Source organism: Notothenia rossii, assembly GCF_949606895.1.
Source record: "Notothenia rossii genome assembly, chromosome: 3".
NCBI lineage: Eukaryota > Metazoa > Chordata > Actinopteri > Perciformes > Nototheniidae > Notothenia > Notothenia rossii.
In genome coordinates, this window is record NC_136901.1 from 52,520,701 (window position 1) to 52,537,520 (window position 16,820).

At 40.8% G+C, this 16,820-nt stretch overlaps 2 protein-coding genes across 10 annotated transcripts; both read left to right on the forward strand.

The window, feature by feature from the left end:
• Window positions 1-248: 248 nt before the first annotated feature.
• On the forward strand, window positions 249-14,675 carry LOC307031701 (uncharacterized protein). 9 transcript variants are annotated; one of them, XM_079669015.1, is made up of 8 exons: window positions 249-354; window positions 7,626-7,696; window positions 7,868-11,203; window positions 11,459-11,557; window positions 11,830-12,108; window positions 12,556-12,711; window positions 13,466-13,558; window positions 13,990-14,675. In XM_079669015.1, exons 4-8 carry the CDS (start codon window positions 11,486-11,488, stop codon window positions 14,041-14,043), a joined length of 654 nt encoding a protein of 217 aa, XP_079525141.1. In that variant the 5' UTR covers window positions 249-354; window positions 7,626-7,696; window positions 7,868-11,203; window positions 11,459-11,485; the 3' UTR covers window positions 14,044-14,675. The 9 variants fall into 9 exon arrangements, with proteins under 9 accessions (XP_079525141.1, XP_079525143.1, XP_079525139.1 ...); XM_079669017.1 differs by having other exon boundaries at window positions 11,839-12,108; XM_079669013.1 differs by having other exon boundaries at window positions 7,868-7,936; window positions 10,409-10,560; window positions 11,459-12,108.
• On the forward strand, window positions 2,220-7,514 carry LOC307032235 (uncharacterized protein). Its single transcript, XM_079670078.1, has 2 exons — window positions 2,220-4,529; window positions 4,888-7,514. The coding sequence occupies exons 1-2, from the start codon at window positions 4,133-4,135 to the stop codon at window positions 6,963-6,965; spliced, it is 2,475 nt and encodes an 824-aa protein (XP_079526204.1). The 5' UTR covers window positions 2,220-4,132; the 3' UTR covers window positions 6,966-7,514.
• Window positions 14,676-16,820: the final 2,145 nt, after the last annotated feature.

Here is a 16,820-nt window from a genome sequence, read left to right on the forward strand (position 1 = left end):
TTGTTCTTGAACTGCTCGTGCACGCAGTCCGCTACACTCAAAAAAGTGAACTCAGTGAGTTGTTGAATCTATTGAATGCATCTTTACCCAATTTAATTGATATATCTGAGTTAGCTGTTTAATCCTAGTTGATTTAAGTAGGGTTTTCTTAAAATGGATACCTGTTGAAGCCACATATGCTGCTCGATTATCTCCAACGCAACACAGCTGTGTAAATCGCACAGGAACTGTGGCGCATGCGCAGAGGCTCGCATGAGGGATATGATTGTGACGCAGGCTTTTTTGCGGTGAGGAAGCACAGGAGAAGCTGAAGAAGCAATGGCAGAGACCTGAGCGACATCCAAATGAATATGAGTGAGTATGTTTTTCCTATGCAACATTTTAAGTTGGTTTATAAACATGCGGTTAGAATGTGAAATTGAGAGTGTTGTAACTCGCAGAAATATCTGCAATAATTTTAGCATATGGCAGCTAAGGTTGGCTAGCTGGAAAGCTAGCTAACTAAGTTAATGCTAGCCAGCAGGAATACATCACAGTAGCAACCAAACAGTTTTAAATTGAATTAAAAATGACTGACTGACATAAGTACGTTTTGACAGAAGTGTGTTGTGAAATTTGTATTATTGTGAAAGTGGCGCGAAGATTGCTGTTGGTGGGATATGTGTTTGACTGTCATTAAGCAGGACCGGCTATTAACCGGCGGCAACTGAGCTGCCTGTGGCGGGGGAAGACAAGCTTGCAGATAAAGAACAGACTGTGTGATAGCTGTTCTTTTAGGCACCACTAATGTTACAGTGTGAGGGCTAGCTTAGTAACGGTAAACCAGCTAGTTGTTGGGAGAGTGAGCGGGGCTCAGTGATGTAAATTAGTCGCTTTTCTTCGCCTCCCGCTTTTTTAACGCTGATTTGGGTGACTTGTGTAATTCGTGGAGAGCCGGAGAGTTTTCGTTTGGGGGGGGGGGGGGGTTTGGACAACTTCTCACTTCAAAAAAGAAGAAGAAATCTAGATCGCAAAATAATTAAACAAGAGAGTGCCTGTTTTTCCTGGCCAAGGATAGGTTCATTGAACACAACACGAGCGTAACGTGTCTTCACCATAGGTCTTCACGTGGTTATGTCTCGTCTGAAATGAGTAACGGAGGGGTGCATCGGAACGCCGCTCCAACTCTTCAAATATTGCAGTACCCATAAGGAGCCGTACACATGCCGCAGTGTTTGTGAGGCTGTGTCTTTAGTTGTAAGCACAGTGGCGATCTGTTGTTATTAGCATCTGGTTAGCTAGCTATGCTAACGAATTTAAAGAGCTTTTCTACAACCAGGTGGAAGAGAGCTCTCTCCTGAGAGGCTCAAATAACCTCAGCTCAGTGAGGTTCAGGCACACCTTGATATGATCATTATAGTTATTAATGAGACATTAGAGACTCAATTATTAACAGGTATAAAATACTATATGACAGTAACAAAAAAAAGTTGTTAAAAATAACAAGAATAGAGTTGGAAAGGGGAGTGATTTGTAAAATATCCAAAAAGCAAAATCTGTCAGTCAGATGGTATATTACGCTGTTTTTGTTCTGCTTCGAATAGTTCTCTCTTTTTTCACCATACCTGTGTTTGCATCACTGATTGAACACAACACAAGCGTAACGTGTCTTCACGTGGTATATGTCTCGTCTGAAAGGAGTGCTGACTGAGAGCACCGGAACGCCGCTCCAGCTCTTCAAATATTGCAGTACCCATAAGGAGCCGTACACATGCCGCAGTGTTTGCGTGGCTGTGTCTTTAGTTGTAAGCACAGTGGCGATCTGTTGTTATTAACATCTGGTTAGCTAGCTATGCTAACGAATTTAAAGAGCTTTTCTACAACCAGGTTGAAGAGAGCTCTCTCCTGAGAGGCTCAAATAACCTCAGCTCAGTGAGGTTAAGGCACACCTTGATATGATCATTATAATTATAATGAGACATTAGAGACTCAATTATTAACAGGTATAAAATACTATATGACAGTAACAAAAAAGTTGTTAAAAATAACAAGAATAGAGTTTAAAAGGAGAGTGATTTGTAAAATATCCAAAAAGAAAGATCTGCTTACAGTTCTTTCATATGGGTGTTGAGATGTATCCATAGATCTCTTCATTTTGCTCTCAGAGTGCACCAGATTGATGCTTTTAACTTCAATATTTAAAAATGTTTTCCCGGGGGAGCATGCCCCCTACAGAGCTGCCAACATACACGATTTTGGCGTAGCAGATACGATTTCCAGGCCCTAATTACGCCGCTACGCTTGACTTGAATATCCTACGCATTACCTAACAAATCGAAAAATGAATCGGTGAGCTGGCAGCCTCGTGCATGTGTTGACATCCAACCAGCACTAAAGCTCACATATAAGCCGTTTTATGATTCGTCCCTTGCGTTGGCAAAGAGCCAATAGGATCGGCTGTACTTCTTTTTTGTAATGCCCTCACTACTGTTACCAGGATGCTATGCTGTTTTGGCTCCCGCTGTTGATGAAGAATTCTATTCATGTAGACCAGTGCCGTGCGGTGAGGTTCGTAGCTGGCTTTCAGAGTCAGATAGGCCTATGTGAAAAATATGTGAAGTCAATAGAGTATATTAAAACATACCCGTACTTTTTGGACTATAAGCCGCGCCTTTTTTCCCATTTTTCGACGCTGCGGCTTATGTAACGGTGCGGCTAATCTATGGATTTTTACAGCTAACGGCCAACACCTTTAACTCTATGGGCTCTATGGCCGGTCCGCGGACCCCCACCTTTAAGCGGCGGGTTCCAGCAGGAAAAGCTGGAGGTCGGAAAAGAGTGAGACAGGTAGCGCGCAAAAGTAAAAGTGGAACCGAGAGTGGTACGAGAGACAGAACGAGAGCAAGACAGACAGACATTACGAGAGCGAGACAGTTTGTCCCCGTACCACTGGTTGAAAACCGCTGCTCTAGATCACTGCCGGTACGTGCGCTGGGAGCGCACCGTTTAATTTTGAAAGTTGAAAAGTTTGTGTGTCTGAAACACTATGTGATACAGTACAGTTTACACAGCACAGTACATGTTCTGTAGCTACTATTGCAATAAATGCTAACACTTGAATACGTTATGCAAATATGCAACTTGTTTGTTGAAATGTTAATAAATGGGAGCTTCCTCAAACAGCCATCTCTTTCCCGACAATCCCCTCTGTGCACGAACCCTTACATATGGTAATTAAACATTAAAACACCTGCGGCAGATTCATCGGGGTAAATCATTATGGTTACATACTGTTACATATATATATCGGGGTAAAACCATCAAGCATCTTTGTAACAGAGCAGGGAGGCATTATACAGGAGGGGATATTTCCTCACTAGCATCTTTGTTACAGAGCAGGGAGGCATTATACAGGAGGTGCTAATTTCTCACTAGCTCCGCTAGCCTTTCTCTTAAATTCAACGGCGCGTGCCGTCTAACATAGACAATCACACTGTGACTGGTCGATCGAGTTATCTTCTATCCCGTCGTATGAAACAAGCATTTTAGCTCAAGCAATGATCTCAGTAAATCGGGACGTGAAGTGATTAATGGAGTCTAGTGTCCAGGCTTTCGCACGCCCTCCTCATTGAGACAGAGATAGCCTACTGTTTGCCTCCCCTCTGCTTTTTCACCGCGGGTTTATGTCAGATCAGCAAGACTACAACACATAGGCCTACCTAAAATACATTACCTACTCAATGGATAGAAAGGACATAATACGAGTGTCTACAAACATTTCACAGACAATGAGAGAAAAAGGCATGCGTTTAATCCAGTTTGTGAGGGATTGCTCAATCTGACGTGAGGCGCCGCTCTTTGCTGCCTTACCCCGCTTGTCTCCTCTCTGTTTGAACCATAGACTGGTTTGAACAGGTCACGAGCAAATTCAGCTATTTTGGTTATAAAATTATTTAAGATAATTGGAATCATACAAAAATTACATTTATAGCACAGATAAGTAGAAAATATTAATATCTGTTTTATTTCATTATATAATTTAACATATGTGTTGTGTTTTTATTATCTTAATTTCTAATGGACCAATGATAATTCGTGAATACACTATGCCCGCGAAATCGCGGAGCGAGCTGTCAGTTGAAGTCTATCAAAAATGGATGGTGAACGTACTTGTCCTCCGCCGAAAAAGCGGCGAATTTCTGAACAGCGCTTCAAGCTAGAATATAACGCAGAATGGCCGACCATCACCCGGTCGAAGCTGGACGACTTCCACGCTTACTGTATGTTGTGTAAGGCAGATTTTAGCGTGAGGCATGGGGGCCGACACGACGTTGAAAAGCACACCAGGACTGCTAAACACACGTCATACAAGGCGGCAGTGGAAGCTACAAGGCCCATCGCGGGCTTCTTTACGGTTGACAGTGACACCAGTGTCATAAATGCCGAAGTGCTCGCTGTGGAATTTCTGGTGGAACACAACATCCCGATCGCGGTGGCCGACCACATCGGGCCACTGGTGAAAAAGATGTTTCCGGACTCGAAAATCGCTGGTAAGGCTCAAATGACAAATAGCCTCAATTCATCTCAAGCATTCATAGGCATAGATTTATATCTGTATACTGTCACAATACACTCTACAATCTGTACAGACTAGCCTATATAAAACAGTTACAGTACTGCCCTGGTTGATAATCTGATTTAAATCTTGCAAATTAATGATTGCTAATTTATACTGATACTGTATCATTCTGATAAACATTTTTCATTTTATGTAAAGGTGAAAAAAAAATAGCCTAGGCCAACTTACTCTACAGAGGATTAATATCATGATTGTAATTCTGCAATTCTGTGTAATCTAGAGTATAATCATGATAATACAATTCAATATTTTTGTGATTGCAATTGCAGGAAAGTATGGGTCTGGTCGCACAAAGAGCAGCGCCATTGTTGGAGCCCTTGCCAAGGAGGATGCGTCTGTGATCACGGAGGCAATGAGGACAGCTCCATACTCCCTAGCCACGGATGGGAGCACTGACTATGGAGACTGTAAACTGTATCCTCTTGTTGTGAAGTACTTTGATCGAGGACTTGGGCGTGTTCTGACAGTACTGCTATCTTTGCCAGAGTGTCATGAGGCATCTACTGGGCAGAACATATTCAAACTCATTGACAATGAACTTGAGAAACGTAGCATATCCTGGGACAACTGCATGAGTTTTGGGGCAGATAATGCCATGGTGATGCAGGGACTCAAAGCTGGCACGGCAGGCTACATCAACAAAAAAAACAGTGCAGTATATGTGCTGGGATGCCCGTGCCATCTAATTCATCTAGCTGCAGAAAAAGCTGCTGCTCAGCTTCCAGTGTCCATTGAAGAGCTGCTGGTGGACATATACTTCTACCTAGACAAATCCAGCAAGAGGAAACAGGGACTGAAGAAATTTCAGGATCTGTGTGGAGTGGAAATGAGAAAGATTGTTAAACATGTAAGTACGAGGTGGCTCTCTTTAGATAAATGCATCGCCAGGTTGTTGCAGCAGTGGCCTGCATTGCTGCAATACTTTGAGTCAGAACAGTCTGGGCACAGCAGCAAGAACAAATCCACGCAGAGCAGCAGCAAGGACAAGACCACGCAGAGCAGCAGCAAGGACAAGACCACTCACAGTGTTAGCAAGGACAAGTCCACGCAGAGCAGCAGCAAGGACAAGTCCACCCACAGTGTTAGCAAGGACACATCAACCCACAGTAACGGCAGCAAGGACAATTCTCAGTTTGATTTGGCAGGCTATCTCTTTCGCCAACAAAACCTAGCCAAATTCAGTCAGGGAAAGAAAACACCAGCAGCTGCAACCACACAGCCCAAGACTGCAACGGCAAAGCCCAACACATCTAGCGCTGCACCCACTCGGCCCAAGACATCTAGCACTGCACCCACTCAGCCCAAGACATCTAGCACTGCACCCACTCAGCCCAAGACATCTAGCACTGCACCCACTCAGCCCAAGACATCTAGCACTGCACCCACTCAGCCCAAGACATCTAGCACTGCACCCACTCAGCCCAAGACAGGGGCACAACAGAGAGTGCAGAGGGCATGTCAACATCTGCAGGACCCAACATTCCATCTTTACTGCTACTTTCTGAGTGCGGTCCTGCCGATATTTGATGAGGCCAACACTCTGCTGCAGCTAGACAAACCCTGCATACAAGTACTACACAGGACTTTGACCACACAGCTGAAGAATCTCTTGAACCGATTTGTGAAGCCTCAGGTGATTAATGCAGCTGCTAAGGTTCACCAGGTACCATTTAGGGAACCAAGCAACCAGAAGAGCAATGAGACCTTGTTCATTGGGCAAAACACCAGAGACTTCATAGCAGATCACCCTGAGCTTGAGGAGCTGCAGCTGGCCCAGGTCTTCAGCGCTGTGCGGGCATTCTACATGAAGGCTGTTGAGTACATGGTGAAGAAGTTTCCCTATGATGACCCAGTGTTACGGAATGCTTCTGTGGCTGACATGTCTGCACGGGACAGCGCAGAGTTCAATTCTGTGAGGTACTTCACAGGCAGATTCCCCTGCTTGAAGATGAATGCTGAGGAGATGGACAAGCTTGAGGGTCAATTCATGACCTACCAAACCGATGCTCTGCCAGAAAGCATCACCAGCTGTGACAGACCAGACACACAGTGGCACCTGATGAGTCAGCTGAAGGATGGAAATGGCCATCTCAAGTACCCTTTACTCTGCAAGGTAATGCTGGCTATCCTCTGCATCTTCCATTCCAATGCAGACTGCGAACGCATCTTCAGTCTTGTCACAAAAAACAGAACGGAGTTCAGACCTAGTATGGGAATGGAGACCCTGAGTAACCTCATTACCCACAAACAATTCATGGTGGCAAAGGGGTCTGTCTGCTACAAGCAGGCGTACTCCAAGACAACTCTTGCCAAGGCCAAGTCAGCAACCTATGACCATCTAAAGTGAGAGGTTGATCAGATGGTCATGTCACAGCCAAAGGTTCCCTTGAGTTGAACTCTGTTCTAAAAAAAGGCTGTGTACAGGTTTTTCATGTGTTATTGTTCAGTATTGTTTCATGATGAATTCTGTTCGGTTAATAAAAATATTTTTTTGTGTATGTTGGTGTTTAATTGTGTGCAACAGTACAGGGAAAAGGAGAAATTATACACAAAAAATTTACTTTGCAGAAAAACATGTCCTAATATGACCTAGATTGCATCTCAGAGCATGTAAAGTCTCTGGCTTCTGATAAGATAACTTTTATTAATCCTGTAAGGGAATTGCACATGTTATAGCAGCAGGGTGATAGGAAAAGGAATAGGGAACTATATATACATACAATTTACAGTAAAATAGAAACAGTTGAATACAAAAGATAAATAGAAATAAGTAAAGTAAAAATGAAATAAGGGGGCATTCTGGGGGCTTCGGCGGACCTCGGACCCCCCGCCGGAAAAAAAATTGCCTTCCTCCGCTCGGCATGCTACTACTTTCTATAACACAATGTTGGCAGCTCTGCCCCTAGAGGAGGTTAGGTTCATATTTCTTATACACCAGGAGAGTGCGTGTTCTACTTTCTATTTCAAAAATATATTTAACCATGTCTGATACATTTTTTTATTACAGGACGTCTCCTTGTGAAGAACATTCTAGCTTGAACTGCGGACGTTCTACATATTTATGGCTCCTCATTAGCAGTAAGTACAATGGTCATCTTACTATTTAATGCATGGGTGTTTAACATTTAAAAAAAGGATCAAGGTTTATCTTAGATTAACACTAAAGTGGTTACAGTAAAGTTGGTAACTCGTATATCTATACTCTGATTGTCATTTTTTGTTTAATATTTTTGTTTGTTTCATTTTCAGTTACATGTGGAAGTGTAAAGACTGTGCTGCAGAGGAAACCTCAAGATTTCAGCTATTGAAGCACTACAGGTTAAAACATGGCCACTTTGGCCGCAGATACCCTTATCCATGCACATATTCTAAATGCCCATGCACATTTAAAACTTGGAATGCCCTTCGAAGTCATCTATCCAGATCACATTTTGATCAAACATCACAAAAATCTGTAAATTTAACAACATTTACCTGCCATCATTGTTCTTGTAGTGGCATTGTCTCATTGAGAGAGTTTTTCGTTCATGTTAACAACCATCTCAAAAGACACGAAACCTTATGTTGTGTGTTTGAAAGTTTTTCCTTTTCAACAAATATTTATGGAACATATCAATCACACAAGAACAGAAAGCACAAGACACATACACTGAACCATTTCAAAGCAGGAATTGTGGAAAATGGAAGGGCAGATTCATTGAGTTGTACATTGGGAGATACATGCTTGACAGAGAGTGATGAGATACTTCACGATGATGAACTTGAGGTTGGTGCATTGGTCCAAACTTCAGAGAACTTGCATAAAGTTATAGAACAGAAACTGGCATTTGTTTTATTAAAACTTGAAAACTGTTTCCATGTACCAGGCTCTGCCATTGATGAGCTGCCAAACGAGTTGCACTATTTGATTAGTTCTTCTCTGGTTCCAGTATCCAACAACATTCTAGCTGCTTTCTTCAGTAACCATAACTTGCAAGTTGACCAATTGCTCATTAATGAGTTAGTCTGTACACTTTGTACATCCAACCCTCTGTCAAAAGCTTTACAAAAGGAAGGACCTTTAGCCACTGCTTTTAAGAGGAAGCAATACTACAAGGATCATTTCAATATTGTTGATCCAGTTCAGTACATACTTGATGTAAAGACGAAAAGAAGTTTTCAGTATGTCCCTTTGCTAAAGGTTTTACGTCAGCTACTTAATCAAAATGATGTGCTTAGCAAGGTTGTTGAAAAGAGAAGAGAGCAACAGGTAGTGAGTGACCACCTTCACTATAAATCTTTTCAAGATGGCCAGTACTTCAAGAACAATGATTTTCTGTCACGGGAGGAACTGAGAATCTCCATCTGTCTATACGTAGATGACTTTGAAGTCTGCAACCCACTCGGTACTTCACGTAAAACACACAAACTCTGTGCCGTCTATTGGATTTTGGGAAATTTGCCTCCTGGCAGCCATTCCTCTTTGACCTCAATATACCTGGCTCTTTTATGTAGAAGTGATGACGTGAAGACCTTTGGCTATTGCAAAGTATTTGAACCATTACTCCAAGACTTTGTTACATTGGAGCGGCAGGGTGTTTTTGTCTCACAACTGGGTACATTTGTGAAAGGGACACTTCAGTGTGTAGTGTCAGACAACCTTGCAGCACATGGAATAGCTGGATTTGTGGAAAGTTTCTCGGGCCCATATGCCTGTAGGTTTTGTACAGCTCAGCGAGCAGAAACTCAGGTTAAAGAAGTGAAATTGGGTGCATTTACCCCAAGAAACAAGGAGCTTCATCAAGTACATATTAATACTGCACAGGCAAAAGGAGGTAGCTTTTTTGGTGTAAAAAAAGCGTGTATTTTCACAGAAAGACTTGCCCATTTCAGTGTCACATCAGGGTATCCTCCTGATGTTGTCCATGATCTTTTTGAGGGCATAGTCCCACTAGAGCTTGCACTGTGCCTTGGCGAGCTTATTTCCAAAAAGTTTTTTACGCTTGAAAACCTCAACAAGAGCATCAAAAACTTTCCATACAAGTGGGGGGACAAAAAAAACCGACCTCATTTGGTCCCAGTTAATTTTGTCCGAAGCAAAATAATTGGTGGCAACGCGCACGAAAATTGGTGTTTATTGAGGTTATTGCCGTTTATGATTGGGCAGTTGATCCCTGAAGACGAACCAGCTTGGAAAGTGATTCTAGACTTGAAACATATTGTAGAGCTTGTTGTTGCACCTATCCACTGTGAGGAGTCTGTGGCATATTTAGAGGTTAAAATCTCATAGCACAGACAGAGATACCAACAAGTATTTCCAGATCAGCGACTCTTGCCAAAACATCACTTTTTGGAGCATTACCCAGAAATGATTAAGCTTTTCGGCCCCATTGTGATGTTTTGGACTATGCGTTTTGAGGCCAAGCACAGTTATTTCAAACAGGTTGTAAGACACACAAATTGTTTCCAGAACATTACACTGTCTCTGGCAAATAAGCACCAGCTGATGATTGGCTATCACATGCACACAAGGAGTAATGAGAGGTCAGCCTTTGACGTGTCAAACGTCTCAACAATTCCACTAGATATCATGAAAGAAGACATAGCACTTCAACTAAGTCAGAAATACACTAACCTCACAACAGTCACGCTAGCACACATTGTCTCTAGCAATGGCATTGAATATAGAATTGGAATGCTTCTTTTGCATGGATCAGTAGGTGGACTGCCTGAATTTGCAGAAATACTTCAAATGTGTAAATTGAAAAACACATTGATCTTTATATGCAGAAAATTGTCTTCATGGTACAGGGAGCACTACGGAGCATTTGAGCTCCAGTCATCTTCAGCCAGAGAGATTGTGTTGGCAGAGTTAAGTGAACTGACTGACAACTATCCCCTGAGTGACTACAAGTGTGGAACCCTCCGAATGGTCACCCTTAAAAGATACATACACATGTCAGGTAATTACCCCCCAAAAATTATTTGACTTTGACTGAATGTCTTCATGGGAATGTGGGTAAAATAAGACACAGAATATCAATTAAAAACATCTGGGGTTTGGAGTCAGAAACAAGTTAGGTTAACAGAAATAATAAAACACAACTCGACACGGATGCTGGCGTACCCTAACTAAATCTATGCATGCTAGTTAATCAAGTCAAGTTGCATTTTGTAACATTTACAATATACATTTGAAACTGCCGATAATTCAAATCAGTCTGCATTTTAATTGAACTACCAAAAATGATAATGCTGCCTTAATGTTTACTATGGCTTACTATAACTACACACGTGCAAGAGTCATTAAAATATAAATATTTACACAACACATAATTAAATATGTTACTAAAGTTTAAAGAATACTTCCATCACACTAACCCAGTGCTTTCAATGCCTATGATACCTCTACTGATGATGACTGGAACTGCCTCGAATTGTATTACCTGCTGTTTAAAAAAAGATATCTTCTTCTGTCTTGTCTTTAGAGTAACCTGTTGACAAGTATGGCCACTTCTGCAGTGCTTTGCATCATCCTAGGAGAAAATGACTCTGCAAAAGTAACCCTGCCTTTGGGAATACCAAGCTCTGTTGAGGAACTTCAAAGTGAGATTAAGAGACAATGTGAGGTGTTTGGAGACTTTAGACTGCAATACAAGGACCTTGATTTTGATGAGTTTATAAACCTTACCTCTACCTCAGACATTCAAAACAAGGGGAAAATCAAAGTAATTTACCCCCCAAGTGCCTTATCTACAAGCAGTCCTGGCTTCTCTGCACAGACATCCAGCCAGGATGAGATCAATTCAATTTCATCTGTGGACACTGATCTTCCCTCATCTTCTGATTCTTCGTTAACAGCATCCCTCAGAAGTAAGCCATGGCCAAATGCCTTTCCCGTGCCGGAGTTTGTCTATGATGTCGAGATCCAACTCCAGCGTGCCAATAGTGACTTTCAAAGTAATGGTACCCTCTTCAGTCCTAATCCAAGAATGAATTCAGATATTCTTGAAATGTTAGCATCACAGATTGTGAAATATAAAGCATATCCCTCAAGTGCTGAATTTGATTCGGTAGCTGAAGCACTTGTGAAAAAGCACCCATGTTTAAGGGAGCAAGGCTCTGTTACTGGCTTTTATGGTTGGAAGATCAGTTTGAAATTCAAGATGGGAAACTACCGCACTAAGCTGCGCAACATTGGATGTTCAGAGCTGACTGTCAATTCTTTAAAGCGTCAACAGGATGATCAACGCACATCTCGCAATCAAGTGAAGAAACCTAAAAGAGCGGAGGTAAACTATTTTCCAGACTATCCAACAGGACAAACCAAACAGAGCCTAGAGGAAGAGAGGCTGGCACTACTGTCAGAGGTACATAAGAACAATAACCAACAGGTGGTGAAGGATAAAATGGAGAGGACATTTGCCTATAGGCGTCATGAGGTGATTGAAGACAAGCCATTCATTGCCGAATTCAAAAGAAGGTGGCCGGCTCTCTTTTCTGAGCGTGAGGTCAGTCCTATATTTTGTTGATAACTTAAATATTATAATTGACAAGGGGGTTCAATTTAAAGAAACATTTTACCAATAGTGAGTATTGTTTATTGTAAATCAATTTGAACGTTCCTTGTACATGTGATGCAGTTTGCCAGAAAACATTAGGGCAAATGCGTCCAAAGTCTTGCCACATAAACACTTATTATGTTTGTCATTGGAACCTGACTACAGAATCATACTAAGAAATTAACCTAACTTTCATGTTAAATGATAGCTTTGAGAAAAATAATTATTCTATATTTTCATTATTTTATCATTCTTACAATGCTTTGAAAAGAAATCATCAGGAAGTAAAAAAAGAAACGTCATTCCATTAACTTTTAATATGGTGCTTCAGCCAACAAGAAAATGTGTTGATTTTATGATTTTATTTATGTGTTTGTCTTTATTAAATGTTTGTAGGTGGAAGCCGAGTTTGCTCGCATCACCACTGTCCCACTGAGATCTAAGTTCATGCAGCAGCTAGATCACCACTCCTCCAAGCGGTTAAGGATTTTCCACAAAACATTGGGTGCCGCTGGGCAGAAAATAAGGAATATCATGGCAGAATACGACAAGGTGTGTTATCTCACAAATGCCTGGTTATTAGAAATATTTGTTTTGTTTAAATTCATTTTATTGTATTAATTGTGCAGTTGTATTACTTAAGCATGCAGTAAAATATTGGAGACATGTGGCTGATGGAAGACATTTTAAGTCATGTTCACACAAAGTTTAAAATGTACTTGATCAAGTCATTTTCAAAATGAAAATGAATAAATTAATTGTATTTTCATCTAAAGAGATTTGCATATTTGTGTACCTTTTCTGTGGAATGTAGTAATACATAGTGTTTCATGAATGCAAATTCACATCAGTTAGTCTTTAAAGCAGAAGTTTGGCTTTTTTGAATTGCAATAATTTGATTTACTGTGCTGCATATGATGGTAGTGAAAACATGCTTATACTGAAACATATTTCTAAGATTATGTTACGGTTCATAATGCTTAGTTCCCAGTTAAATAAATACAGTGTCTTGGATTATAACATAAATACTTTTAAAGTACAACTCACTACCTAGTAATAACCAAACACTTGCATTACAGATGCTTCTTGTGGTATTAGAACTTGTACTCCAGTTGAATGCACATTCGGCCCTTCATAATAAAATGCACTTAGACACTGCCTGTAAATGTAAAAAATGGTATGAAGTTGCATGTAAAAAAAAAAAACAGGATAGTTTGCTTGTGCATTAATGCATCTAATGTTAAATGCTGCACAATGTAAAAATACTATTCCCCCACTTACGCATTTCCCTTGTCCTTTTTTACAGAATGACGCCATCGAGACAAGGAGAGCCTGCGTTATAAAAGCACTAATTGTGTACCTTAATGAAGACCCCGAAAGCCTGATTAGAGAGTACCTCGTAAGTATTTGTGCCTCTGCTTTCCACAGTATTACCATCTGGAAACAAAAAAAGTGATTTATTTCGTACTTTTTTTAGCTGGTTTTAAATAAACTAATGGCACCACAGGTTTGAAAGAGCAATTGGAAAATAGCCCATATGCATGCATAGTAAAATTCCCTTTTCAAACTATCAACAGCAGTTTGTGGACCGTTGCTTGAAACTGTTGAGTTTCTCAAATTTTGAAGTTTTGTAAAACCATTTTCATATCCATGGTTAACTAAATACCCCCAAGCCCCTAGTAGATACCGTCAACAACTAGAAAAGCTACACCCAATGTAGCCTGTAGGTATGCTTATCTGGGAGCTGTATATATGTTACTTAGCAAAAGTGTTGCTTCTTTCCCTTGCGTGTGTAAGTCTGGCTGATGGTCTATTTTTTCTGCCTTTTAGGATGTTGAGACTGACCAGAGTGTAGATCAGATGGTCTTGGAATTTTCGCCATAAAGAAGGAAGGTGCAGAGCCAACAGATTCCCTCGCAGATGTGGGGATTGTAATTGAAGGTGTGGAAGTGCTGAACGATCTTCAAAACATTGCGAATGCACTGGCAATTTTATTTGGACTCACATATGCATTGGACTTGAGCTATCCAAAAAACCTGAGATGCACGTTTGAGGTTCTTCAAAAAATCCTGATGGAAATGGATGTTCGCCACCTGTCAACAAAGGCTCAAGTGCTGAAAAACAAACTGTTTGAATGAACTATTTGAACACTACAAGTGGAACGCCTTGAAACGGCGCGTTGGAAATCTTGGAGCAGGGGTTTTATCCAAATATTTCGGAGGGAATTTTATCTATGGAACTGAATGTTACTGAATAGGAATGTTACAAATGATTCATGTTCACAGTTTGTACGTACAAGTTGCAGTTTGGGCTATGGTTAAAACATGGTGCTCTTTTGAACATTTTTGTTGCTAGCTAAATGTTGTGCAACTTCAACCTTGTATGTTTGTTGATAAGGTGTGATACAAAGAAGTCTTGGGTCTATGGGTTTCCATGATTTTAAACTTGGTAAACCTGGATGCCTATGTGGTTATATTGCGTTTCATGTGAAATAAATGTATTTTTTTTTTCACTGAACCAAAGTCAGTTAATTTGAATTTACTTAACTAAACTTTGTGGAATTTGTTGACGTAGTCTGGTTTAGTAAGTGAACTTAAAATGACTTCCATTACAGCAATGAATACCAGTTAAGTAATATGGAATGCAGTAGTTTCCAAAATGATTTAAGTTTGTTAAGTTGGAACTACAAATTAAAGTTAAGTTGATCTTACTAAATACAGTAAAGTATAGCAGATCTTACTTTTAAGTCAAATTTAATATAGGTGAGTTAAGTTAGTATTATATAATATCTTTATGTTGGCATTAATCAAAAAATCAAGTATGTCTAAAGAAACTGCACTGTGTTGACTTAATATTGCTCAGTTAAGTTAGCTGGACACAGAGCTATTTATTAAATCCAGGGTGACCGGGTATTGTTGAAGTTAATTAACACGGTCGTGTTGGCTGAATATAAGTCAGTTATATTCTTCTTACTAATGTTATTTAATTATAACCTACTCAACTCAGTTGCGTGGAATTTGTTGACATAACTTTATTAAGTAAGTCCAATAAATTATTTTTTTGAGTGTACACGTGAGGCAGCCTTTGATGCGTTCCCACTGGATGGGATGTAAACAGCACAGATACAAATTTTCCCATAGTCTCTAGGTAGGTAAAATGGTCTCAGACTTAGGCATAAGAGCTCGATATTGGGAGTACACAGTGTCTTTTGTTGTATAATTGCTGCACCAAGAATCCTTTACATAAGCGCAAATGCCTCCCCCCCTCACTTTCCCCGAGTTACTGTTCCTGTCCATATGAACGTTTGAAAAGCGTTGTACCTGAACCAATGAGTCTGGGAAGTCTTCCTGAAGCCAGGTCTCAGTGAAAATCATCATGCATGACTCACGGTATTCGTTTAAGATCCTAGTGCTGAGGCGTAGCTCCTCCACCTTATTTCGAAGGAAACAGGCGTTGCTGAAGAGTATTGATGGTAATGGCGTCTTATTGCATCTCCGGCGGAGTCAATGTTTAATGCCGCCTCTCCTCCCTCGTTTCCGCGGCCGTTTTAGCAGCTCCTCCGGGACGTAGTCCAGCAGGCCCGGTTCCGGGGCGGCTCTTCTCCGTAAGGACAGCAGACATTCCCCGTCGTAGACCCGCAGCACCTGCTTGCTTCCCACGGCTATCCCGGTGTTGGCTTCGAATACTAATAGTATATTAAATACTTCATTCAAAATTAACATTCACTTCAGATAATATCACCGGTATAATAAACGGAGCGCTCTCCTGACAGCCCGTCAGTATCTCATGCAGCTAGCTACTCCAGTAATGAGTGACCCGACAGTGAAGAATAAACATTATGTATAACTAGTTTAGCTAGTTCCAGAGGTAGATAAAATAACTAAGTGTGTTAGGTCTAACTTGAAACGTGTGTTTTGCTCCGCTCACCGGTCCGATACAGCGACTGAGCTTCAGGTGATCACGGAGCTGCGTTACATAAACAAAGGCGAAGTCACGCCCATCTACTTCCGGTCCATGGGACCTTATTTCGGAAAAATTATTTATTGAAGTCAATGGAGAGAGAAAGATTATCTTTCGATCCCGTTTAAATTGTGTCACGAATTACACATATGATGTTTGTCAATCTTAAAAAATCATTTCCATGTAAAAATAGTCACAGTTTGTCGTAAAACTGTTGAAATATAACACTATGAAAAATACGCAACTAGAAAGACTACAAATCCCAGTTGCGTAAGTGATGTCATAACTGATCCCACAATTGTTTTCCTCCGCTAAATATAAGAGATAGCTAAGATAAGATAACTTTAAAATACGCAACTAGAAAGACTACAAATCCCAGTCGCGTAAGTGATGTCATAACTGATCCCACAATTGTTTTCCTCCGCTAAATATAAGAGATAGCTAAGATAAGATAACTTTAACAAGATGCCTGTGTGCTTAGTACCAGGTTGATATCATACCAGCAATGGGTCTTGCTCGTTCTTTCGCTTCCCGTCTGATGAAAGGACCGGGAGTGGCTGGATCAAGTTAGCTACCTAGCTAGTAGCAAGCACGTTAGTTAGTTAGCATTACAGCCTTAGCCTTGTCATTTTTATTAGCCTTAACATGAAGAAGTAACATCAAGTAACCCAACATGTTAAACAGTAAGAGTAGTAGTCATA

Bases quoted from the DNA above. Each gene is read 5' to 3' on its own strand.
- LOC307032235 (XM_079670078.1), top strand. From the start codon at position 4,133: ATGGATGGTGAACGTACTTGTCCTCCGCCGAAAAAGCGGCGAATTTCT. The intron at 4,530-4,887 runs GTAAGGCTCAAA...TTGCAATTGCAG, and splicing joins TCCGGACTCGAAAATCGCTG to GAAAGTATGGGTCTGGTCGC.
- LOC307031701 (XM_079669010.1), top strand. From the start codon at position 9,966: ATGATTAAGCTTTTCGGCCCCATTGTGATGTTTTGGACTATGCGTTTT. The intron at 12,109-12,555 runs GTCAGTCCTATA...AAATGTTTGTAG, and splicing joins CTCTCTTTTCTGAGCGTGAG to GTGGAAGCCGAGTTTGCTCG. The intron at 13,559-13,989 runs GTAAGTATTTGT...TCTGCCTTTTAG, and splicing joins GCCTGATTAGAGAGTACCTC to GATGTTGAGACTGACCAGAG.